Source organism: Sceloporus occidentalis, unplaced genomic scaffold (assembly GCF_023333645.1).
Source record: "Sceloporus occidentalis isolate IW3139 unplaced genomic scaffold, rSceOcc1.0.p SCAF_3, whole genome shotgun sequence".
Taxonomy (NCBI): domain Eukaryota; kingdom Metazoa; phylum Chordata; class Lepidosauria; order Squamata; family Phrynosomatidae; genus Sceloporus; species Sceloporus occidentalis.
Window position 1 is genome coordinate 95,205,585 of NW_028316983.1, and position 26,401 is coordinate 95,231,985.

A 26,401-nucleotide genomic window follows, 5' to 3' on the forward strand; every position below is an offset into this window, starting at 1 on the left:
AGTTGATTATAGTGAACATTACATTTGAGTAGCTGCTCATGAATAGGCTCCCCCCCCCCCCCCTGATGAATCTGGGAATTTTTAGTTGGGACAGGTGGCATGCCCCATATATAGCCCACTTTTCAATAATTTCTTGATGACTTCTTCATATGAGTGCTACATGAAGGCAGTTCCTATATCATAAGCATAACATGGCTGTTTTTTCCTCTTCTTTACAAGTCAGTCCTCCATATCCATGGATTCATTATCCATGGAGTCAACCTTTATATATATATATATATATATATATATTCCTGAAAACAAAGCTTGACTTTGTCATTTTATATAAGGGGCACCGTTTCTATGCCCATGTATTTAATGAGTGTTGAGCATCCACTGATTTTAGTATCCACAGAGAGTTCCAGAACCAAACCCCAGAAGATACTAAGGGCCCACTTTATTTAGTAGAAGGTACAACAGTAAAATATTTCACTTTCCTAGAATAAAGGCAACAATAGTTTTATCCTAATCTCACACAATTTCTAACGATAGGTCATAATTATTTTTGCCCATTACAGTATGCAAATTTTCTTTATTTACCACCAGTTTGTGTTAAATCCTAAATTCTATTTCAAAATTATATTATTATGAACACTCCAGCCTGCCTGCCTTGGGTGCTTTGATCTAATCTAAAATGCAGTCTTAGAAATAATGGTTGTGATTCTAAAGAGTGGAAAGAGAAATTATCTTCAGCTTGCAGCTTGTTTTACAAAGGTTTCAAGTAGTCCTTTTTCTCCCTGTACCTCAATCTAGAAAAACTTCTGACCCAGTCCTTTTCATGCATACTCACAAAGAGACTAAAATAAAAATGGCTGATAGGATCAATTAGGCCGGTGGCATACACTTCAGAATTTTAATAGTGCTTTCTTATTAATGAGTAAATATATTAGGAAGAAAGGAATATTATTAAAACACATGTAAAAGAACTAGCACTTGGTAATAAATGAGCCTATATGATCCCAAGTTTTATAACTAGAATAATAATGCTCCATTCTAAGGTGCAGTTGCTGCGGACCCATTCTGGCTGTAAAAGGGGCAGCTGGAGGCCGTCTGTTAAGGGCTGTCTACACAGCCCCTCACTTTCCTTTTCCTTCCCTCCCTTCCTCTCATATATATGTGTCTGGTGTATTGATAAGCCAGGGCTTTTTGGAAAATATGGCTTCCCATGGATAAGTGAGCATCCTACCACCTGTGCCTCATTCCTACTTACAGTGAGAACAACATAAGGAGCCATTGCTTGCTTAGCGTGATGCTTGAACTCATTATGAGACAGTTCTTGGGCTTATTTTCTTCATGACAGGCTGATACAAACTGTGAGTTACTTCTCTGGCTTGCTGAGGGAAAGATAAATCTGTGACACCAGCTGCTGATTTCAGACATCATGCTAAAATGAAGAGTAGAAACTATGGCCTGTGGGAGGATTGTGTGCTGCTTTTGAAGTCTGAAGTTGTCCTTCAATTCCATTTTCTTTTTGCTTCAAATGGAGAATCACATATCTGTACACCATGGGTGGGGACTTATTGAAGGAAAAACAGTCAGTCCTAGATGAGGATTGGGGGAAAGGAGGGGAATAGACTTGGAAATCATATGTAGCCACAGAATTCCCAGCCCTAGTTTAGTCATTTCCACTTTAAGTGGGACCGATCAGCACACTGGTTCAGGGGCACAAACTGAGTGCCTCGATTTGGAAGAAGTCCCAATTAATCTTCTGTCGCCCCACTTTTACAGCTTCTTTTAAAATGTCCCAGTTTTCTCTTGTCCAGCTTTCACCCTTTGTCCTCAGCTTATCTTAGTTGCTGTAAACTGAATTTGAAGTGACAAAATAGTTTGTATTCTATATTATTATTATTATTATTATTATTATTATTATTATTGTATCATTGTCACCACTACTAACATTACTGTTATTTCTATCCTGCCTTTTCTCTAGTTTGGGTCTCAAAGAGGTTTACAAAAAAATTAAAAATATATTGGTAAAAATTCACAAGATATAAAAGTTAAAATTAGATTAAACAATCAAAAATTAAAACCAGATTAAAACATATATCATAAAACATGCACACACACATGCGCGCACACATCCCAGCACAACAGTTAGCAAGTTAATTATATTATTTTGGTGGGACAGGCCTTATATAGTCAATTAGCAAATGCCTGTATAAACAGAAAAATCTTTACTTGCAGGAGGAAGAGAAGCAGGAGGAGCAGAGTTTTGCAGGAGTCTCAGGCAAACACAAGCTGCTGCAGCTTCTCCTGGTTTGTGTTTTTCATAGTTAATAAAGTTTGCCATCTTGACCACCATTTGAGATTACTTGGCCAGATGTGTCCTGGTTTTCATTTGTGAAATACTGAAGGATACACGCTTTGAAATAACAATAAGTCTGATTTGGTACATAAGGCTGAAATCCAAATTACTGTGGGGCTACATTTACAGTTTTAAGCAAAATGCAGAGTTCTTGTTTCTTAGACATGATATTTCTGTGCTTCAATACTAGTCTTCTTTTAAAAAATGAAAGGCATTTTAAAAGCAGTTTGCTCAGTGGGTAAAGAGAGAAAAGTCTTATTAGGCATGACCATTGCCCAAACCCTTTAGCAAAACATAGGCGTATTTTGGGATTCTTCCAGATGCAATTCTTCTAAGAAATAAGTAAAGCTATGACATGCTTTTTGCTAGAGAGCCAATAGACCTTTTTTTTTTTTTTTACAAATCTCTAAAACTGTTGCCATTTAGCCAAAAGGATCATGATAAAAGATAATTCTTCAAAACTGCTGTTATTTACAGATTCATTCTTGAGGTTTCTTTTGTTCTTCAACTGCTGCTCTATTGTGATTGAAGGGGGGGGATTCTTAGTCTGGTTATATTCGCTCATGGAGGCCTTGACTACTGTTGGACGCAGGGGCCATCCTATGAAGCAATATCCCATTTTTCTCATGTTTTTAAAACTGCAAGCAGACATTTTCCCTGACTGACAATTAATTTCCACACAACACATGAAGAAATTGGCTCCAGTGCATACCGAAACTACAGCTATGATAAAGCTTTATCGTACCGTTGAAGGTGGGGTAGAGTGAGGAAACATCTCCCCTTGCCTCAGGACATAAAAGTACCGCACAAATCCATATAGTTATGGGTAGTATTGCCTACCCAAGCAAGCTTCAGGAAAAAAGTATATACCGAACTATCTGTTTTAATCATAAACCTGGAAAAATGCATTTTACTGCATTTGCAGTTGATGATCCACTTAAATCATCTTTCGATTTCTCTCAGCTAACATACAAAAAAGCCTTACTCTTCTTCACTTCTTTATCTTACACTCATTCTCTTGTTACTTCACCACACGAGGCTCATTACATACAAAAATTAAATGCAATTCATTAGGGAAGAAATAAATAAACATTTGCCAACACATGCATTAGGTGTTATGTGAACTGTTGTTTTTAACAATGGCCCCTAGGAAGAAACATTCCAGAAGGATAGTTACAGTGCGATTTCTGGAAGGGGAGGCCTGCATTTTGGGCAGTGGGAAAATGATTTGCTTCCGCTCCCCTTTTACAATTTATTTGAAAATTGTAAACATCACAGAGGTATCCTCAGGCTAAAAAGCTTCAAATATTCTGAAGTACATGTGCAAAGACAAGGGAACTATAGTGCTTGAAAATATGTTTAATACCTTTTAAAATAGTAAAGTCTATGGCACTGAAAAAAAATCTCACAATCCCTTACTTTGCCCACCCCATCTGTACTTGCCATCCTATTGAACTGCCATATTCATACAGGAATAAAAATCATATGAGAGGAGACGTACCAACAAGTACCAATGAACCTCTGTATCCATAGATTCAACCATCCACAGCTTGAAAAATACTATATTTAATGGGACTTGAACACCCACAGATTCTGATATCCTGGGGGTCCTGGAACCAAACCCCAGCAGATAACAAGGGCCCACTGTATAATTGCTCAATTGATTCCTATCTGTCTTCAACAAAGTAGAAGGGATTGGAATCCAGCATTAATGTCAAAATCTCTCCACCAAAGAACAGCATTTGAAAAAGCCCTTTAAAATGTGATCAAGAATTTGAAAATTGAGCTATCAGTCACAAACCCAATTGCCTCTCTAAGGTTGCAGCCACACTGCACTGACACAGGTTTTACTGCCATGTCTCAATGTTATGGAATTCTGGGATTTGTAGTTTTGTGAGATATTTAGCCTTCTCTGTCAGACAGCTCTGGTGCCACAACAAACTGCAAATCCCAGGATTCCATAGGATGGAGTGCTGATAGTTAAAGCGGCATCAAATTGCATAAAATCTGTAGTGGACAGCAGCCTATGTATCTTCACAGAAACAAGACCTAAATTAGGCTCTTTGGTTGCTTTAATCCTGGCTTTCATAATCCCCAAATCATGCCCAAAATTTCATCTAGGTTCTAAACTGAGTTGTGGCACCTTCAGTGGGAAGCTCACTTCACTCAGAAAATACCAGAACCGGTCTGCACTGGCTCAATTCACCTTAGTTTTTCTCCAAATGTGATGCACATTCCTAATATTTAAGGATCAAATGTTGCAACTCAGTTACTTACTCATGTCATCCACCATACCAAAGTACCTGCTCCAGCATTTGTTACTTGAACTCAATCAATGTTTACATGTGTAACTTAACAGTACTTAAGAAATCTCTTCATGTATCCCCATACTTTTTCTCTTTATAACAGGACACAAATGTTTCCAAAAGATCAAGCCTCAAATGATTTCCAATAGGAATTAAAAGTCTCCTTTCCCAGTTGAAATAGAGGCTATCAATTCTCAACTTGCCTGCCCATGTGAAATAGCGGGTTCTTGTCTCTGATGTCGCAATTTTGTTCAAAATAGCCTTGATGATGGCAGGGTACACGAAGATGATAAAATCATAAAGATGACAGACTAATCTTCAAAGATGACCGATCACAGATAAAAGATTAAGTAACTCAGCATTTGAAATACCAGATTATCTGTCTCCTGGCATCTTGTCTGTGTATACCTCCTGCTGAGTTCTGCAGAGATACCGCTAACATGTAAAGATGCTACATCTTACACATCAGAATTGCTACAGAGAATTCTGTTCCCTCAAGCCATCAGGCTGAAAGAAACAGCCCTTCCTCTAAAATATTAGTTAATCAAACATATGTTTTTGAGTCAGGCTAAGTACTTAGGTATATAATGGATAAAAATATTTTAGAGTGGTTATTTAAAAATAGCTAAAATGATTAATTTTGACATATAATTAAGACTCACAGGTGGGCTCTCAATGGGTTAGTGATTATCACACACATTTTGTTGTCAATTTTATGTAGCCTGATGCAGAAAATAAAAAAGGATACTTACAAGAATTATTAGACATGCTGGTCCTATAAAACTCCATATAAAGTTGTTCTTTGTGCTGAGCCAACATCTGAAAAGCAAAAAGAATATAATGTTTTGAAATGTGTTTGTAGATTAACCCTCCTTTCACCTGAGAATTGAATGATCCTCAAAACTGATTCCAGAGAGGTATAGAGACAATAGAATGGTGGTTCTAGTTCCTGCAAAACCATAGAACTCGGTTATCTTGTACCAGTCACTCTTTCTCAGCAACCTACCCACTTACCCACCTACCTGACAAAGCTGTTGTAAAAATGAAATGGAGAGGAAGAAATGCATAATGCTGCTTATTAGAAGAAAGATGGGAATTTTTTTTTGTTATTTAAATATAAACAAATAAACAAACAAAATCACTGCCTGCTGTAAATTACCAGATCTGTAGTACTCCATAATCTAATAAACTTATTCCTGAAATAAATTGTGAGGCTCATTATCTGGAGTATCAAAGGATACAAAGGATATAATCCTGCTGGGAGCCATGGAATGGAAGCCACAAAGACAAAAATATATTTAAAACACCAAATGGGCAGTTGTGAGAACGTTGGTAGACTTTAAAAAAGCTGCTTCTTTCTGCATATAATCAGGCAGCTTGAAATCATAAAAGCCTGATATTCATTGTTTGAATGTTTTGCATCATTTGAATGAAATTTGACATGGAGAATATACTTAAAAGGGGGATAATTTGATCAGATTTCAGTAAATTCTGATTGCTATGTTTTAATGGTCTAAAATGTTGTTTTCAGGTACATGTATGTTGTGTGGTCTACTATGATGGATCCATCAAGAAGACAGAGGATAGAGCCAAGGAAGTGCCAAGCAAGAGGCAAGCTAATTTGAAGACAATTTTACAAATAGGATGGAGAGGGGGAGAGAAAAACCCAATGTTTTTGTAGTTTTGACTCTTCAGGGTTTCTGGAGATGCTGTACCAAACCAAAAAGAAAAAAGAGAAAAAGATGGTGTCTGAACAGAGAAATGTTAGAGACAATGATTTTTATAACTGGTGTGAATAAAAGGGGAGAGAGAATATATCTCCGTACATGGGAACAGAACAGAATAGAATATAGTTTTCCACTTGAATTCTTGTGGCCCTAAAACCCTCTTAAAGTCCGACCACACAAACCATCCGACCTCTGGATATATATACAGTCCTCCCTCCGAATTCGTGGGAGATCCATTCCGGACCCCCCTGTGAATTTGGAAATTCACGTATATTGAAGCCCCATAATTTTGAATGGCCATGTGCTCCTTCATGCAGCCATGTGTACGTGTCATGGGTGCGTGCACAATTAACTTTAATGGAGGTTGTCCCTCTGTGAATAATCAAAACCACAGATCTCAAATCCATGAAAATGGAAGGACTGTGTGTGTGTGTGTGTGTATAGATAGATAGATAGATAGATAGATAGATAGATAGATAGCATTACTGATACTTTTCATTGGTGTGACAATTTGTCTCTTCTGTCCCATCTCAGTACAAAAATGTTTTTGAATGTGTGAAACAAGTTCCCATGCATTTCTGCTGAGTGAGTGGGGACTTCACATTCAAAGAAACTAGATATAAATCTCTTCAACTAGTACTCAGGTTTGCATGTATGATCTGGACATTTCAGTAGTAACACTGTGAACTGAAGACATGATGGGGGTGATGAGTATCTTCATAAGGGTTGAAGAAGAACACTGGACAACATTCTGGACTAAGAAGAGAATGAAGTATGGATCAAAATTCAAACTACCTATCTCTTCTTAGGTTAAACTGACTGGGTGAAACATTTCATGAACATCTGGCCACAATTTTATTTGTCTGAATGGGTGTGGATGGTTACATTGACACAAGTTGTGACAAATGGCAGTTCCTCCATTTATCAGAGCTCTGTAACCTACACTTTCTGTTTGTGCCTGGAGGCCTTCATGTAGTGATATCTTTTTGCTCTAGAACTCCTTTAGTTAGAATAAAGCTTTTCTTATTCTCTGCCTCCATGCACTCCTTTTCATGTGCCTTAGCTTGGCTAGTTCCTGACTGGGTTTGCAAATGCCAGTGGAATCCCTGGCAATGCTCCAGCGCATTGCTAGGATGTAATATGTTATTCATTGGCTGGTGACAGCGAGGTTTATTTTAGATAAAAAAGGTGGTCTCAAGAGATCACATCCAGATCAGTAGGAATGGAGAGGGATCTAGGGAAGATTCACATAGAGAACCTTCACACAAGTGTTTAGAGATGCCATTATTGTACACATAAGGTATCATGTGGGTAACACATCCCATCTCTTCTGATTTTGAAAGCCAAGCATTGTCAGGCTAGGTTAATATTTGGATGAGATGACACCAGAGAACTCCAGTTAGGGCTAGAAAAGAATCCTGGTAGAAACCCTGGGGGAAAAAAAGCTGTCAGTCAGAGTTCACAGTATTGAACTAGATGGACCAGCGGTCCCTGTATAAGCCTTCTTGTGTCCTGTCTGAAAGAGTATATCTCCTTATAGAAATCTGCCAGTCTTAAGATAATCAAGATAATCAAGGGAGGGCTTTTTCTTGGTCCCACACTACCACAGGCCTGTCTGGTGACACACAAGAGAAAGCCTTATTGGTGGCTGCTCCCATGCTGTAAAATTCACTTCCAGAGAAGGCAAGGCTGGCTCCCTCTATTCAAACAAAGGGCATTTAATGATTAATTGGTTGTAGGGAGTCATTTCTATGGAAGGCGCTGCATTTTGAACTTTATTATTATGCTTTTAAAATGTTATTAACATTGAATGGTATTTTAATATGTTTACTTGGTTAATTGTGTCTTAAGTTTTTTATTATCACGATTTTAACTTGTTTCAGCATTTCTGAGAGCCACCTCTGGGAGAAAGGTGGAATAGTAAACAAATAAACAAATAAAAATTACATTCCAGTGGGCTGACGCAGCAGCAAAAGGATATGCAAGAACTATCCAAATCTAAGGCCAGCATGTAAACAGTGACTTACACGTCAGATGTTCCATAATATTTGTATCCCAGTGCAGCAGAAATGCCAACCACCACTGCTGGGCTGACATAGCCAAAGATATAGAAGTTCTTATGCAGGAATCCCTTGTTGTAGATTACTCCAACAACTATAAGGTACAGATGAATGCCTTCGATACACATCCATGCAAAGGCAGCTAAGAGGAAGTAATGGAGTAATCCAGCAGTGATTGAACAGAATAGCTAAAAGGGCAAACAGAAAAAAGTGTAAGTGAATAACATGATAGTCTCTGTATATTGCATTTCAAGTTTAAAATGTTATCACAGGACAGATAAAAATCTTTCCCTCTGAAAATTTGTCTCAATTCAAAAACACACTATCTCTGTCATTATTTTTTGGTAAGTAGATGGGAAGACATTGCAGCCATTTCATTTGATAACCCACATACACAGTTCTTTAGCCAATATACATATAATTACATGAAATATACAAAATGACACTGCATATGTTATAAATGGCATATAACTAATCTGTTTTCCATCAAATAGAGTGAACCCTACATAAATGGCACTCTCCCAAAGGAATGTATGTAGGCATCATTTTTCTATGCTAAAAGATGAAGAAGACAAATGATATGGCATAACTCCCACTAATATTTATTGGACATTGCCAAAGTAAACATAGCTAAGACTCTGCCTCCATTTTGCTCGCTCCAATCTCAAAGTAGATCAGTGACAGAAGATCCCATTATTCTCTTCAGTGGGGCTTACCCTTCTGAACAGGGTTGGCTGGAATTCTTAGATGAAAATTTTATATTCACAGCTAGTCGTGTGTAAACTCAAATGTCAACATTCATATTAAGACTGGGAAAAGCTACATGCACCTTTGAAAATGGCACTTTAGAGGGCATATTTGCTTTCATATTGAAAATGAAAAAATGATAAGAAAATGCTACACACCTTATTACTGCTCATGTTAATTCCAACAAGAAAAATAAGCTCTGCCAGGAAAAGGCTGCAACAGAGATTTTTATGAATTGTTGTTCTTGTGCTTTGAATTTCACTGAAGAACCAGAATGTGAAAATGCACATAGAGAGGCAAATCAATGAGATAATTATTCCAAGCTCAGTAATTCTTGTAAGAACATGATCCTTGATGTTCTATGGAAAAAAATGATAATATAATATGTTAAACAGATTAGCTCAGTAGTAGCTCAGAAATTCTTAACATTTTTATCTTGGTTCTTGCTCCTCTTCACCCATACAGCTACAGTTTTTTTTTCTGCTACAGAATACAAATCAAAACTATGTACATGAACACAGTGCAAATGAATAAATGATGCCAGTAAGATATTATTTCTTAATAAATGCTCTGAAAAACCCTGAAAGAAAACTTAGTTCCCTCAATACACTGTATGTCAAGGGCTGTAAGAAAGAAGAAACAACACTCTATTCACATCTGAAACTTAATCAGCACTGAACGTCTTCCCTAAGTCAAAAGGTACAGTGGTGGTAGTTTCCCACTATGACACACCCTGATCAGATTTACAGAAGTGCCATCAATGTAGGGATTTAGACACACAGGAATGCACAAGCTCTCCTGAAAGTAACCAATCCAATTTATGTTTGACGATATACAAAGAAAGAGAGCCCATAACCCACTGAAGTTGATTTCCCCCCATTATTGAACAGTCCTTACAGTAAAGAAATTCTTCCTAATGTTTAAATCAGCCCTGTTTTTGTAATTTGAATCTGTTGGTTCAGTGCTATATTGTGCATGTGTGCATGCGCGCGCATGCGCACACACACACTCTTTCAGTGCAAGTAATGCTTTTTCTGCATAAAAAGTGCCATTTTCTGTGCAAACAAAAATCTCATTAATTTTAAAAATTCAGAATAAGTGTTGAACTGAGAAGATTCTTGCCTGTCTAGGATTTTCCTGAGCTCAGGGTTTCTTCATCCTCCAGCCCAGAGAAATCAATTTTTTCCAGCTATTTTCAACTGTTTCTTTAATACTCTTTTCATATCCACGTCAATGTTTGAATTAAAGGGAAGACAGCCCACCTAATCAGTTTTGCAGTCCCTTTATTACAAGATTTGTAAGGTTTGGAAGTGATAATTTACCTTCCCACACTACTGACTCTCCCATGACCACCTATCTGCACTTTCCCTCACGTTTTCCCATGGCCATCTGTCTAGCAGGTCTCCAGAAATGCTAGTGTTCCTCCCTGTCTTTATCTAGTTATGTTAGGTCTCCAAGTAGGGTCTGTCTTTAACCTTCAGTCTGCATGCCAACTCACTATGTGTGTGTTTGTGTGTGAGGCAATTAGCCCCTGCCCCCACACTGTTGCCCATCCCTGCCTTAAATGCACCAGTACTGGCTTTCTAAATTAAAATAAATGGCTTTGTAAAAAAACTTTGGGGTTGAATGATCTAATCAAGTTTGTATATGTACAGTGCGCCTGCATATCAACTGTGGCTTGCCATCCGCAGTTTGAGCTTCTGCAGACAGGAAGCCCTGGCTTTTTCATTGCGTGTGTGCCTATGTATTCCCTAGTTTAGGGGACATGTAGGGACATGAAAGTCCCCCACTTACTGGAAGGAGCAACTGTGATTGATGGGGGTTCATCCTCCTATTGCTCAGAAATCAGTTGGATGAGGTTCTTACTCCCACTTGTGTGAGCAATTTCTGGTATGAGGGGAAATTGTGACAGGGACCCTACTTTTGCCTGTCACACTGGAAATTATGCAGGGGAGGGGGTGAGAACATCAGGCACATACCTGTGTGACAAGTGAATAAACCCCACATCAACTGCAACAGCTGCTTTCTGATAAATAGGGATTGTGGAGTTAGTTCCAGGAGTCACTGTGTAGCCATGTAACTATGGTGGTTATTTATTTGTAACTTCTCAAAAGGATTCTGTCCTATACCTTACAGTTGGTTTTTTAAAAATTATTTCAAATGTATTAAATTGATTTTGTTGTACACCACTCTGAAATCTTTGGATGGAGGGTAGGATAGAAATATCTTTCCATAAGGAGAAAGAAAGAAAGAAAGAAAGAAAGAAAGAAAGAAAGGAGTTGCATTGAAAGAAATGGGCTTGGCACCATATTATGGATTGAATTAATATGATGGCCACAATTTTAATTCACATACAGTGATGAGCAATCAGATACATTCATAACAATATGAATACAATGGGGAGGCTAAGGTAGGGAACACAGGGCCCAATGGTTTCAAAACTGGCAAATGCTCAAAGTGGGGTTGCCAGCCATGTAGGACCGGTAAACCTCTGGGCAAGACTTTATACATTAGCCAAACCATCGTGATTGCAGGTTTCCCCCCTTTTCATCCTCCTAGTTGCCCTGGGGATTTCCTCTTCCCCATGCCTGGTATCCCCTCTTTCTTTCCATATCAACCACAGGAGTGGGCTTGCCCAGTTTGGGACCTAGGTCCTTTGGATATATAGGAGATTATTGCATTGATTATTGATTATTGATTATTGCTTGCATCCTTCCGAGGTCGCTAAAATGAGTACCCAGACTGTTGGGGGCAAATTAGCTTACTTGCTAATTAGCTTACTTGCTGTTCACCGCTATGATCTTTGGAATAGCGGTATATAAATAAAACATATTATTATTATTATTATTAAAGTGACTGCTCCCCAATGGGATACAGTTGCCATTGGAGTTGCTACCAAGAATTATAATACATAACTTGCCACCAGTGCCACTGGCTGGTTGCATCCCGGCTGGATCCCAGGTCCCAGCTGCGCTTCAGAGGCCACTTTTCCAAGTTGGAAAGTTCCCTTCAAAAAGCGGCCTCTGAAGCATGCTTGGGACCTAGGACACAGCCAGGATGCAGCCAAATTAGGTGCAATAATTCCCAGTAGCAATTTGAATTGCCTCTGTATCCTGTTGGGGAGCAGTTGCTTTATTTGTCAATGTCATAATCTCCATGGTCATAGCTGCTAAGTAAGCCAAAATCTTGCACAAAGCCTTACAATGGGAATGCCATCACAAGACTTCAGCCCAGACCTGTCCCGAGCCACAGCTTAGTGCAGGCCAGAGTGACAGTGGCCAGACAAGGAGGCTTTCTGCAAAAGTACACTTCTAGGAGTGTCAGGATAAACCAAAGAAAGTATACAGACTGCCCATCTTCATCTGCAACTAGTCATCATCACTGTTGTTGTATCTCTGTCTCCATTGTGTTTGCAAAAGGAGAACTGGACACATGTAAATCTCAAGGCTGGCACAATATATTTTGCTATCTGGTGTAAAAATGAAATGATCCTGCTCTTGCTCTCCTATAGAAACTAACTGTAATGATACATCAGATTTGTCTCAATACTAATTGTGTCCTTCACAATTCAAACTAGCTAGCCCACGATCAGTAATCTTGCTAATTCTGTGCAGGATCTGCTGTGTAACACCCACAGCTCTGAACCCCAACACTTTCAAGTGCTGTATCTCATTCCTTCTGCCCTTCATAGTATCTGCTGCCTGATGTGAATAACACACTCTGCCCAATAGTATGGTATGAAAAGTGCTCTGCTACAGCTTAATAATAAAAATAAGAAACACAGATAAAACAAATTACCTGACCCAGAGAGTTATCAGCAGTGAATGTAAGAGAGAAAATGGGCATCATATTGTTCTAATGGATTATTTAAAGATTCCAGGAGTGTAAAGTTCAGGGACAACCTAACCATGAAAATATCTCCTGAAGATCTATTCCCTTATGTATTGACTCAGTGAGGAAAAAGAGCGATGGTGAAGAAAATAATGATTTAACTGCACCGGGGGAAAGATCAGACACTTTAAATGGTGGTGTAAACTACCATACGAATGTAACAAACAATGTGTTTAAAAAGCACTTACAACTTTAGAATTGTTTGAGGACATCAAAACAGCAAAATGAGTAAGATGATTACATCTGCATGAGGTATGAGTGCTATTGAAATGTGTCCGCTCACATCCTTCTGTCAACCAGCTTCCTTCCATTGTATCTTCTGAATAATTCCAAAATGCACACTTAATATCTTTTTTGTCTACAGTCTGGAACAGAAACAAAATGTTTTGTGGATAGCAAATGGCACAAAATTGCTCAAAAAGAAATATCTGTTACATTAGCTGAAGCAATTCATCATGTGTTTTTCAATACACAAACTGCAAAACCTTTTGCTGTTCATAATTCAGATTAAGGAGGAGCACATGAATAAAAACAAAGAATATCAAACAGAAAGATGAAACAAGATAAGTAAAAAGAATGCATACTAATTAAAGAGAGGGAATTGTACACCTGCTTTCTCCTACTTTTTACATTCAATCTGATTTTTATAAATAAACTATCAGCATAATATATTTTTAAAATTTTGAAATTAATTGCAATTAGTTTGTTTCTTTGTTCCTTTTCCCCAGCACCCCTTCATGCCTGCAAGGGAGGCACAAGACAGACAATACGTTGGATTCAAACTGACCTTATTTTTATTACATTCAGTCCAATTTCCCACAAAAAACTTGTCTGCACACCAAAATTTTTTGGGTGCAACATGGATTTTTCTTTTGCCTGGGTTCACCCCTATTTCTGCCATATTTACTGAGGAAATTTTGCATTAAGGTTGCATTGCTGTCCACACCTGAAATTTGGATGAGAACAGCATGTTGCCACTGCCTCTGCCTTGCTGGGCAAGAACTCCCTGTTTCCCCCACTGACAATGCTGCATTCCCTGTATTGTCACAAGGAGGTGCTTAGCCATGTGAGGGCCACACACATTGCTGATCACATAGTTGGATACCTTGTTCTGATTCCAGGCAAGCAACATGTTGGCAAAGGGGATACAGAGGGGAGTTTCACAGGGGTGACAGTGACAGTAGCCTAGAAGAGGTACAGAACTTTTTCCTTTGCTTTTTGCATGAAACAGGGGGCATGGGGACAATGGCACTGTTTGGCATCTGTTCTGGCTCCCCTATCCTGAACCTGGCCTGATCCCTACTGTCCACATTCAGGAAACTCTGGATTTCCCTGGGCTACACAGAGCAACCTGTGAGGTTTTTAAAAGTGGATTAAGTGCCAGAATAGGTGGATTTGTTGCAAATCAGGTTGTACAGCATGTAAACAGATAACAGTGGATACAGGGTGAGTATGGGGTTTGGGACCTGTGTAGATGAGCTGAAAGCCAAACATGGGCAGGTCTGCTATAGATGGAGATACACTGCCTCTAAATAATGACAATACCACCCTTGCTAAAATCTCAACACATAACAATTTATAGGATGAGTTTAATGCAACCTACTAGCAAATACAAGCAGAGTTTGGTCCTAACCTGTTCCCTAAAATGCTGTCAGATCCATGTAGGTTCAATACTTCCCTCTGCCCCATAGGCTCATTAGTCTTAATTGGTATATGGGCTTTGATACCAAAACTTCACAATATGGTGATTCAGGATACTAACCCATGTTCCCTGAATCCAAGTCCTGCCTCCTTCATGCCAAATATAACATAAAAAATAACCAATCAATCTTGTATGAAGAATGGGAGAAAAAAGGAGACTATCCTGAAATGTTCCCCCCAATCTCATTCAGATTCATAGAAGGTAACTGGCAGGGACCCATAATTCTGTATAGGAAAAATGGATGAGTACTGTGCCAAAGCAAGGAAGGGTTCTAAAATGGCATTCTGGCCTTATATAGGTGTTGTACAGGTTTAGTCTCCCTTATTATTAATCTGTCATTATATTCATTCATTTGCCTTATTCTTTTTCCTTTTAAAAGAAACTTTCTAAGCTCTTGTTTCAAATTGGGCTAAATGTGGATCTGAATATAGGTCTTCCCAAGCCATGGTTCCAGTTCTAGTATCTATCTGCTGTACACTACATACTATGTAGTGCAAGAAAAAGGAAATGAACTTGTGGGGTTCTAACTCTTCACTGATATCACCATTGCTACTACTGAATCCTCTTGATGTAACATGTTCACCAGTAATAGCATTGCCTTTGGTGGCTGGTGCCTCCAGGTCAGAAGGCTGGTGAATCTATTTTAAATTATAGTCCAGGTTTTAAAGGACCTGTGAAATGTGCTGAATGCTATTCCCCCTTGAAAGATTGGACTGAAACCCTGAGTATGTTCAGCACTCCACTGACATCAAAACCACTATCTTCCACTGAACAGGACCATTTATTTCAGCATTCTATTATATTTGTCCATACATCCAGGCAAACCAAGGAAATTTGCAACTGGAGCATGCTGGTAAGTGAGGAAGAGGCTTGGACTGCACTAACAAATTATTGACAAATGTGTAGTAGAAGCAACATGAAGTTATTATTCTTGTCACTTCCTATCAACACTTTGCAGTGGTAACAAACTCTCCGCCTTTGTGCTTGCTGTGCTGAACTCAGGATTGTAATTTCCCCTCTAATTGTATTATACCCATATCAGCAAACAACATAGCTATGAGTGAACTGCCAGTCAATGAGCACACAGTTTGCTACATGTTACAAAATAATTACTACCTTACTTTTAATCAAGGGATGATTTAAAAAGGAAGCTTACCTGTGCATGCTTTAAAGTAAATGTTATTTCCTCAGCTGGATAGAGCCAAGGTGGAGTGGAGCTAATTGTGACAGCTATAACTGATGAGCCTACTGTTTCTCCATGCTCTGAATTTTCCTTCAGTGAGAAGTTCTGTGATGATGAAAGCAGACAGCCAATATTGCTGTACTGCAGAAATACAACTGCAACGGTGCCTATCAATCAAACAAACAAACCATGCTTAGTCCTTGTTGCTTTAAAAATAAATAAATGGTAAAACAGCTTTTGAGACCTTAACCAAACAACAGACATAGCCCTTATTACTCTTGTATAAAATATGCAAGTAGATGGACCCATTGCAGAACACTTGTTAAAAATGCTTTAGAGACTGTGAACAATAACTGACTTTTAAAACAAACTTCCACTGGTATTTGAAATGTGTTTTTGTGATGGAAAATGAAGCAGATGGACATAGTTGTTTTGATTCAGATTTAGCTGTCTGTAAGTGGATTTGTGGAATGGGACTTCTCAACACCCTCATCCCTGGGACAACTCTAGGCCTCTTAAAATGCTACACAAAGGGTTAGAAGCAGGGTTAGACAGTCGTTTCCATGTCACAGTGCAGTGAATCTTTAGCCTTTAAATTATTCTCATTCTTTTACATGGTTTTAAACTGTGCCAATTGATTTTATTATTCAACACACTGAGATCAAGTGCCAGTGTAATGTAGTGTAGTGTTTTCCTCACTGATCTGTAGCTCTGGAGACCACAGTTCCAATCCCTGCTCAGTCATGGAAACCCATAGGGTGACCTTGGGCAAGTCACACTCTTTCAGCCTCAGAGAAAGCCAAAAGCAACTCCCCATGAACAAATTATCTCAAGAAAAGCAGTGGTAGTTTCACATTAGGGTCACTCATCATATTTTAAGTTTTGGATTTCTACATGAAACAATCATATACTTGACCCACAAATCTTACGGCTATACTTCAAAACATGAAGAAGCAGATCATTAGGGATCTCAGGATTATATATCATGCTAGTATGACCCCTAGAGTGCCTATTGCTAAATAACCATCATGCTTTACATCAAAATCTCTATAGAAGGTTGTTGTCTTGTGTTGTTTTGCCTTCAAGTAATTTCCAAATGATGTTGACTCTACTAAGGCGAACCTATCACAGGGTTTCCTTGGCAAGTTTTATCAGAGGGGGTTTGCCACTGACTTCCTCTGAGGCTGAGAAAATGTGACCTGCCTGGTGGATTTTCATGGCCAAGTAGGGTTTGAACCCCTTTCTCCTGAGTCCAATGCTCAAACCACTACACCACAGCAGCAAATAGGGAATACTATGCGAACAACTACTAGCAGTTTGCAGTCATGTTGTTTGGGCATAAAAGGAGTTCAGTACTATATAATGATGGTTAAGGTTGATGATGATTGGTGGGGATAAATGAATTTAGGAATGCGGATATTTGAACTGCTATGCACATGATGATTTACAATAAACTTGCTGAATTAGAGTGGGAATGAACTATTCAAAGTAGTATCAGAACTTTACCTTATGCATTAGGATAATGCCTTTCCCATAACATCTTTACTAACATCCCCACCATTGCAAGCGTAGCTCGTACAGCTGACAGATTTGCTTACTGGACCTTTGCAAAGGAGGAGACTGACAAAAAAGCCCATTTGGCTCAACTTCTTTGTCCTATTGACACAAGCCCGTGTCCCCTTCCTAACCTTTGGAAGTAGATGTTTCCTTTTTCTTTGCAGAGACCCTTATAGTATCTCCTCCCATGTGCACACCTTGGTGAATAATGTCTGCATGTTTCATATCAAAAGCAAAAACCTTCAGCGCTGGAAAAGAAAAAAAAGAAGAGAAACAAACTCCTTTGGAAATGACAGTTACATCTCAGCGAGCCTTCACTCACAGCTCTGCCATAAAGGTTACCATTGGGCTGCACAATTATTTTAGATTATAAAAGCACAGAGTTCTGCCCAATATTTCAAGGGAGAAAACCCCTCCCCAAATTCCATTAAGGTAATACATGCATATGCTAAATCCTAGGACTTTGTTATTCATAGTAGGCATGTGTCTTAGTTCTCTTTTGTCCTGGTTCATTCTTTCCTTGGAAAAATGCAGCCCCTAATTTGCTTTGCATTAAATGAAGCTCTGTAAAGAATAATGGAAGTTATTTTCAAAAGAGAGTTTCCACTTTATTAAGAATACATTTCTAAAAGGAAATACCAATTGCAGCCTTTTAAAGCATGGAGTAAAATATCACTGAGTGCATGGGGAGGGGAGTTGAAGTGAATATTTTTTCATTATCACCTAAAGATATGGAATACCACTACTCCACGCTATGAAGATATTTGTTGTCAAAAAATAAAGGAATAAATGTACCAATATTTCCCTCAAAACCCCCCTCAGGGTTGGGTTTGTGCAGAATTACATTGACAGATGAGGTATTCTTTAGCTATTTATTTCTGTGCACTGCTTTAATCATCCATAAGAGAATGGAAAAAGTCAATCAGGCATTTAGTTAAAAGCAAAACAAACATTTTGTCTAATGGAATAGCTGGTCAGTGTTCTTAGCACTTGAATTCTATTTTGGGACAAAGGCAGAATATAAATCCAATACATGAAATAAATGACTAAATAAAATCAATGCACATATCAGAGATTTTCCACAGACCGGCTCTTTGCACATATTATTGAAAGTGTAAGGAATAAACCAACTTAGTCTGGAGAGTTTGAATGGTAGTCAGGGTTAAGAACAAATTCAGTAGGAAATTATAGTTTGGGGCATCATCTCATGGTGTATGCTGACAAAATGTTTTAACTGGAATGGCCTAAACAAACTTCCAGTCTCTGTGCCTTAATTTGCTTTCCATAAAATAGAGGTTTTGTGTTCTGCTCTTACTGTCAGGAAGTTTTTCCTAATGTTTAGGTGGTATCTCCTTTTCATGTTTTAGTCTCCAGAGCAGCTGAAGATCAGCTTGCTCCATCTTCAACATGGCATCCCTTGGAATATTTAAAAATGGCTGTCCTATCACCTCTCAGTCTTCTCTTCTCCAAGCTAAATATTCTTCTCAGCAAGAATGACTTAAAAGACAGGAACTGGGAACCAAAACTAGTGCACAATAAATGAGCCAAATAGGTTCAACAGGAGCAGAACCAGAGATTTTTAAAAACCTCTCAAGTTGCAGTCAAACTGCAAAATAAAGAAGGTTAAGTGCAGAAGTTTTCTATGCTCCAAAGTTTCCAAAGACATTAAGCATTGTTTACGTAAGCTCAAAACAGCTGTGTTAAATTAGCCCCTATGTACAGTTTGCAATTTGCATGCATACACTGCTTCTAGTTATCTCATATACCAGGAACACATCTATCTATATTCTCCTCCCCTGGGTAGGCATTCACTATTCCAGAACTCCACATACAACCTTCTTGGAGCATGACAGGGCCAGGTGTAGCTGTTCGACTGTTTGACTTAGGAGATCCAGGTTCAAGTTTCCACTAAAATGTTTGGCTCATTGTGCAATCTTGGACCTTTTTCTCAGCCTGACTGACTCCCCAGGGCATTTGTTGGAGCTTAGGAATCTAAGGAGATTCTCAGAGCTCTAGTCTAAAAACTCCTTACTTTTCTGAGGTCTGGCTGTGGGGACATTTTTAATGTTTATCCCGAGTTATATCCCTATGTAGCCAGACCTTGTCCTGGCTGGATATGGCTGGTCAAGACAGAAGGCACTTTTATTCTTATTATTCTTCACTTCATGTGTTTGGCTTCGATTGGGGTGAAGGATTAGAAGATATCTAGATATAAAGGACTTTGATAATGGACCCTGATAAAGAAAGTAGTGTCAAAATGTTTCTGCCCATTTTTTAAATATTGGCTTGTTTACACCAATAATCATTAATCTTCTACCAATGAAAAGATTCGTGCCCAATGGACCTTCACATCTATTTTGCCTTCAGCATTCCAAAACTGCATCGGTTGGGTAGTTAATATAGATTTTTGACTGTTTATGCACATTTACTGGAAAGTGACATTTTACATTCATTTATTATCTACAAATACAAATGTTTATTTGTTTATTTATTTATTTCTTGATTCTATTGGTTTATTTCTTAAGAAAGCTATAGACACCTCCGTAAACCAGACTCTCTGGCTCTTGCTGAGAACTATTTTTTTTTTATTCTCCACAGAATAACTATTCATCAGATACATACTTTGGGCCCTCATAGTTGGTTGTTGTTTTTGTCATTGTTCTACAGACTTTATATGTTTTGTTGTAAAAACTCAATAAAAATGTAATTTAAAAAACTTATGTGGGGGGCATATAAATTTATCTAAAAATAGTCTAGGAGAAAGGCTGGAGCTGGGTGTGGGGCAAAGATGCTTATGCAATTCGATCTTTTTAAATCTGTATAGGGAAATACATCTTGCAGGTAATGTAAAGTCTTGAATGTAGTTAGCCAGTGAAATTTGCATTTCTCCAAATATGGCATTTTAGTTGTCTGTATTTTAAACAGATCAAGATGGGCAACTGAAGTACTTATGTTGAAAGAAGCTATATATTTAAACACAGATTTTGAGGATAAGGCACACATAAACATGTTTAAATAAGCATTTTGGGATATAACAATATTGGTGGGGGAACTAATATGGTAATGAAAATAATGACATCATAAGTAAATACATGGTAAAGTGACAAGAACAGAAACAGATAGATTTGTACATCCTAATGCATTTCCGTTAGGGGAGGAGCACTCTTGTAAGAAGACAGGTGGGTGCCTATATATATATATATATATATATATATATATATATATATCCTTCATGGTTCTACATCTATTACTGTAGGCACACTTTTACCTTCTCATGTAAGGGTGAATAAGTAACACAGTTTTTTCTACAAAGAATTCTCTCAGTATTCAAAAGGCCTGAAGTGGGGTGGCTAACTCTATGGAGAAATATCCGTAGAGCAGAAAAAGTCTGAAATCTGGACGTGTGAATTCCATCCATGCTTATAATAGTTTAAATGCTGAACATTTGTTACATAGTAAAATGGCCTCAAATTACAAACTGAATGCTTGAGAGGTGTCCTTTTGTTGGGTGTGTGTGGATGGCATCTTCCTATTCTCCAAGCTCATCTTGTAAAGACTGCTGACCTGACATCATGAGAATATCCTGGAAATCCTTTGAAATTTTGATGATCCCCACAAGATTGGAGATTTTGCGGGAACCTGGAGATCTCACAAGAGGCTTTTCTTGCACAAGAACTGAGGTGATCTTATACAGGCCTGACTGGCATGTTACCAATGACTCTTATACTAGCTGGCTATTGACAGACCTAGCTAGTACAAGCGTGTTACATTTGGACATGTCCTAACAGACACAGGTAATCGGGAGAAATTCAAATATCAGGGATGACCCACAAGAATATCACCAGTCCTCTGCTCAACAGGGTTTCCTGTTTTAACTGTGGGAAAAATAAATTTGAATATCCTTTCCATCCCAAAACATGCAAGATTGTCAGAAGCATAGTAACATTGCTATATATTATATGCATAATTATCTGTATTTACAAGCTTTGTTAGGCAGACTTCAGCAGAAATTCAAATTTTGTTAACATTGGCCCATAATGGCACATAAGACAATGCATCTATGTGCACATTTACAGGAATATACAAACCTCAGGTATCTTTGATTATAACTGGTTAAATGCAGGAATGATGATCAGGACAGAGGAAGATATGGGTATTATGGTATCATTATGAACTGGATCTTGTGGCCCCTTTCTAACACATGTATAAATAAATAAATAAATAAATGGAAAACACAGGGAAAGGCCTTTCCTTCCTTCTCTGCTACCCCCCATCTAAAATATAGCCCACTTTAATTGAATGTCACAAATGTGAAAACTAAACCAAAAATTACCTCAAAACATGGCTTCTAATATTAACAGTGACCAGAATCCTGTATCACAGTTGTGAATGTGTAACCTGGATTTACGCATTTATGATTGTAAAGTATGAAGAATCTCCATTTATGGGACAGAAGCCACTGTGATCAATGGGGGTCCATTCCCCTGTTACTCAGGACACAATTGGCTGTCATTCCCACAGCTCACTTTGTGCAAACAATCTCCAGTATGAGGGAGAATTGCAAAAGGGACCCCATTTCTGCCTGTCACAATGGGAATAATTCATAGGAGTAGTGGAAATGAAAGCCAGTTCCTTCCTGAGCTCTCATTAACTGCAGCAGTGGCTCCACAGTAAATGGAGACTGGAGAGGTGATTCTGGGTGTCTAGCACTACAACTACGATGCTTATGTATAAGTAAGGACTATATATTTTTCCAACTAATCTGTTCTGGAAGGAAAAAAGGACAAAAACCTCTGCAATATTATTTGTTCCTTTTCGCATACCCAAATCGCTAGCATTAAACTCTACTTCTGTCGTCCTTTGGAAGTTCTGTGACAGGAGAGCTGTTGTCTGTTCCGCAGCATGGATCAGTTTAGTGAGGCTTCTTCTTCTGTTATCTGCTGGTATAGCCTCCCACACTGTAATTTTATCCTTCTGAACAAAATTGTTCACAGTATTAACATATTCCTGTTAGATTAATGGAAAAAGATTATGTAAGGGTTACATGATATATTTTATAAGTGGTAAAAATAAATAGATTCCAAGGCTAAAGTCACTCACATTAAGAGTTAGATCTAGATTATGGAGCCTTTCGTTGTCAGAAATCGTGTTATTCATGGTGCTTAGCAAGGGACAAGATACAGATAATGCTTCTATGTAGGAAATCACATCTACTGGTGAAATTTGTCCTGCAGTGTTCTGATTGATTTCTTGTAAAACAGCCAGTGGTTCTTTTATTTTTCTAATCTGAAAGAAAGTTTAAATCATTATGCATGGCATTTGTAATATTCTAACTCAAATAGAGATTCATAATCACTTATCAAAATTAGTAAGAGTCTGTCAAATCCCCAAACAAAATGTTCAGCACTTTTGCTAACTTTAAAGAGCCAGCATATTCTGGTTGATAATAAACTGTAGTGAATGGAAGATCTGTGTTAGAGTATCAGTTTAACCAGAGACTGCTGGTAGCCTTGGGCAAGTTGCTGTGTCTCAGCCTAGGGGCTGTTAGGAGAATAAACTGGGGAAATGTTCTGTAAGATACTCTAGGTATTGTGGAATGGATCTAGTCAATAGTTGGTCCTTTTGGGAAAATCAAGATAGAAATACTTCAAAGTTCATCCAAGAAATTTCAGGAGATACATGCCAGATGAACATGCTGACCAAACACAGAGACCAACTTGGATGAGACAAGGAATGTGGAAAAATTTCTCCCAGCATTGCTGATGTGGTTTCTCTGTGCATTAGAAGGTAAGACTTGGAGAGGAGAGCAAGAAGGTGGAGTTGCAGAGGGCTACTTCAACATTTGTCATGAGGCCATGGCATTGAAAATGACTTCCTGGTGTCCATGACAAACATAGATATGTCCCAATTTGTATCCAACCCAGAGCATATTCTGCATCTAGTTATTTGTGCTGGATTAACTAATAATGATCTGGTGTGATTGAAGTTTCTATAGTTCCGTTGTCATGGATAAGTCCCTATCTGGTGTCATTAGGATGTAATGGGAGTCAGAGCATTTATAGGATAGAAGATTGATTAAGACATTCAAGCACATCATGGATCCAGATGGCTTTTTAAGGAGTATTTTTATGCCATCTTAAAAGTTAACTCTGGCCCAAAAGACACTGCATAAATAATCCAGTTTGAGACTGCTTTAACTACCCTGGCTCAGTGCTAGGGGATTCTGGGAATTATAGTGACATTTTTGCTCTCAGGATGCTTTAATTGGTATTTCTGTTTGGCAGTGGGTTGGACTGGAAGTCCCTTGTGGTCTCTTCCAACTCTATGATTCCATGGTTTCAATTTCAATTTTTTTTCCATTCAGTTTCTGAAGAAATCTGCAAATTTTGGAAAGTTCATATAGAAATGCAGCCTAAGCAAAATTCTTACTGATCTCTCATAGTAATAGATTTTTAGGAATGTAGTACCAGAAGCATATAAATCTCATTTCAGGAAAGAAGAAACATTCGAGATTTGAAGTTCATACAAGTCTTACTTACTTTAGCCAAAGTTCTGTTAATATTTTCAGCTATACAGTCATAACTCAGTTCACAGTTTATCGCTGGGATTTCTGTTGACGTTAAAAGGCAGTGTTGTTAAATTACTGATAAAACAACCATTGCATATCATTGACCAAACCATTTTTAATATAGGATGATTTCTCACTTTTTCAGCCTCATTGCACAAGCTTCTTCTCTCGTTAAAACAGTGCTGTTTTCAAAAGTGCTATTCAGTCAGGACTGCTCTCTTTCCTACTGCAACTTTGTAATCTTCCCAGCATTGGAGCATTCTCTCTTCCCCCATTGTTTTTTTAGAAAGTGTGTGGTTAAGAACAACAGAAGAACAAGGTGATCTACCTTGATTCATCTCCCACTAACCCCTGTTTATAGTAACACTGGCAATAGCAAACCCTTCTTCACTTCTCCCCCTCCTGCCTCTCCATGCCATTCCATGAGAAAATTGGACAGTGCGGGGGTTTAAGGGAAAGAGCGAGAGAGAGAATGAGACATTTTGAACTGTTCTCATTAGACTTTCTGTCTGTGATCTCATCTTTGCATTTTATTTTCTGGCGAGGGCTTGTAAATGGGCAGACTTCTCAAATGAACCTGCTCAACTGAGGGAGTGCCTGCCCAAAACCACTGGGACTCATCTGCAGACACACAGAGTGCTCCACCTAACATGGGTTGATCTCTAGGGACCAGAATTTTGAGCACTCTTGCTGTAAGAGATTGCTCACTGTTCCTCGTTCCCCTGGTGTCTTGGATTTAAAGGCCCTCCCTGCTTCATTGGGGAAAGATATAAAGCTTTATTTATATCTCTTCCCCCCGCCTCCCCAAATCCTTTGGTTTTTCAGGTAGATGTACAGTATTAAAGCTGTAATGTTTAGACAAAAGGTTAGAATAAAGATTAAATGTTTTTTATGGGTTAAAAGATGACCAAACTCTAGACATTTTTTAAAAAGGAAAATTATTTTATTGTGAATATTTAGAAATTTATAGATGGTGCCTAGAATACACATCTCCCTCCCTGAGAGGGAGAATCACTTCTGAAAACTGTTGCTTTGACAATTGTAGTCCTCATATAAAAGAAATAAAGAATACTTGTAGAGATAGCCCTTTTTCCATATGCATATATGATGATATAATAGGCCAATAAATTAGAAGTCATTTACTTATTCTAAGATCCTCCCCATGCCCCATGTCAGGTCACTGTTTGTATTTTCATTGTGAGATTACATATTTTAAATTTGGTTCCCTAGTCCATTTTAAGTCAAAGGACCAGACAGTCAGCATTATACTAACAGTGTGGCTGATCAAAATAACTACACAAAAATCTCCCTATCTCCTTTACTAAGGGTAGATATTACTCCTTTGGGTTCATATTGCACTTTTTTGCCCTGTCAGCACCATCCAGTTATGCAGCATGATGTGTGGGGAAATCTATGACAGTATGTCATAACACTTTATGTTGGAGCTTAATGTGTGCCAGCAACAAACTTAATCACATATTTAATTTAATTTATTTGAAATATCATTGACTGTTTGATTGATATCCAATTTTTCTTCCGAAACAGACTCTGAAACTAAGGTCCAAAATTGACAGGCGTAAAACACTGGCTTCGGGGTGGCATGCTGTATGCACAGTGCACACCCCGGCACCACCCCCAAGCTGGTGTCATGCCCCCCCCCCACTGACCACACAGTGGGCGGCATCATGGCATTTCTGCAGTGCGGTATTTACATGCACCTCACCGCAGAAATGCTGAAAAGCCACCACCATTGTGGTGGCAAAGGTGCCTTTTTTCTGCTGTTTCTTTTTGCCCCGGGAAAATGCCGAGTTGGGGGCTTGGTATGCGGTTGCTGTAGCCCCAACCCTGTTTTGGCTGTCTGTTTTGTCCCTATCTTACAACAATATTAAAAACAGGTACAGATTTTTTAAAATGTGTGATAGCCAGAATTATGCTGGGAAATTATACCAGGGTTAACTCCTGCTTACCTGGGTGGGTACACTCTTTACACACTTGTGTGAGGAGGCACTCCCTTACACAAGTGGTTCTCCATTCATCCACAGCACAACAACATAGCATACAGGCCCATGCCATGTCCAGAACAAATATCAGAATGGCCAGTGGAATGCTGCTGCTGCCTATGACAGCACTCAATAGGCCATTATTTGAAAACACAATTAAACAAAATGTAATATTAAAACACAATTGAATCAAAAGCATTTCAAAAACAGATGGGCAAACTGCACTGATCTAGCTGAAAATGCCATCTGATTTGAAATATAAATGAGTTTATGATAATGGACAATACAATACAATTCCATTATATTTATCTAAAAG

General features: G+C 38.4%; 1 protein-coding gene across 2 annotated transcripts in view; it reads right to left on the minus strand.

Annotated features, from left to right (window-relative positions):
* The window catches only part of LOC149316450 (adhesion G protein-coupled receptor L4-like), a 143,122-nt gene that overhangs the window by 34,220 nt on the left and 82,501 nt on the right, over window positions 1-26,401 (minus strand). For both annotated transcript variants that reach the window (XM_089515515.1, XM_089515514.1), the window contains exons 5-13: window positions 24,057-24,127; window positions 22,618-22,803; window positions 22,341-22,524; window positions 17,649-17,765; window positions 15,934-16,127; window positions 13,264-13,440; window positions 9,343-9,543; window positions 8,405-8,625; window positions 5,403-5,469 (exon numbers count right to left, since the gene is read on the minus strand). In XM_089515515.1, the coding sequence (XP_089371641.1) occupies window positions 5,403-5,469; window positions 8,405-8,625; window positions 9,343-9,543; window positions 13,264-13,440; window positions 15,934-16,127; window positions 17,649-17,765; window positions 22,341-22,524; window positions 22,618-22,803; window positions 24,057-24,127 (1,418 nt within the window). The remainder of the gene's footprint in view (window positions 1-5,402; window positions 5,470-8,404; window positions 8,626-9,342; window positions 9,544-13,263; window positions 13,441-15,933; window positions 16,128-17,648; window positions 17,766-22,340; window positions 22,525-22,617; window positions 22,804-24,056; window positions 24,128-26,401) is intronic.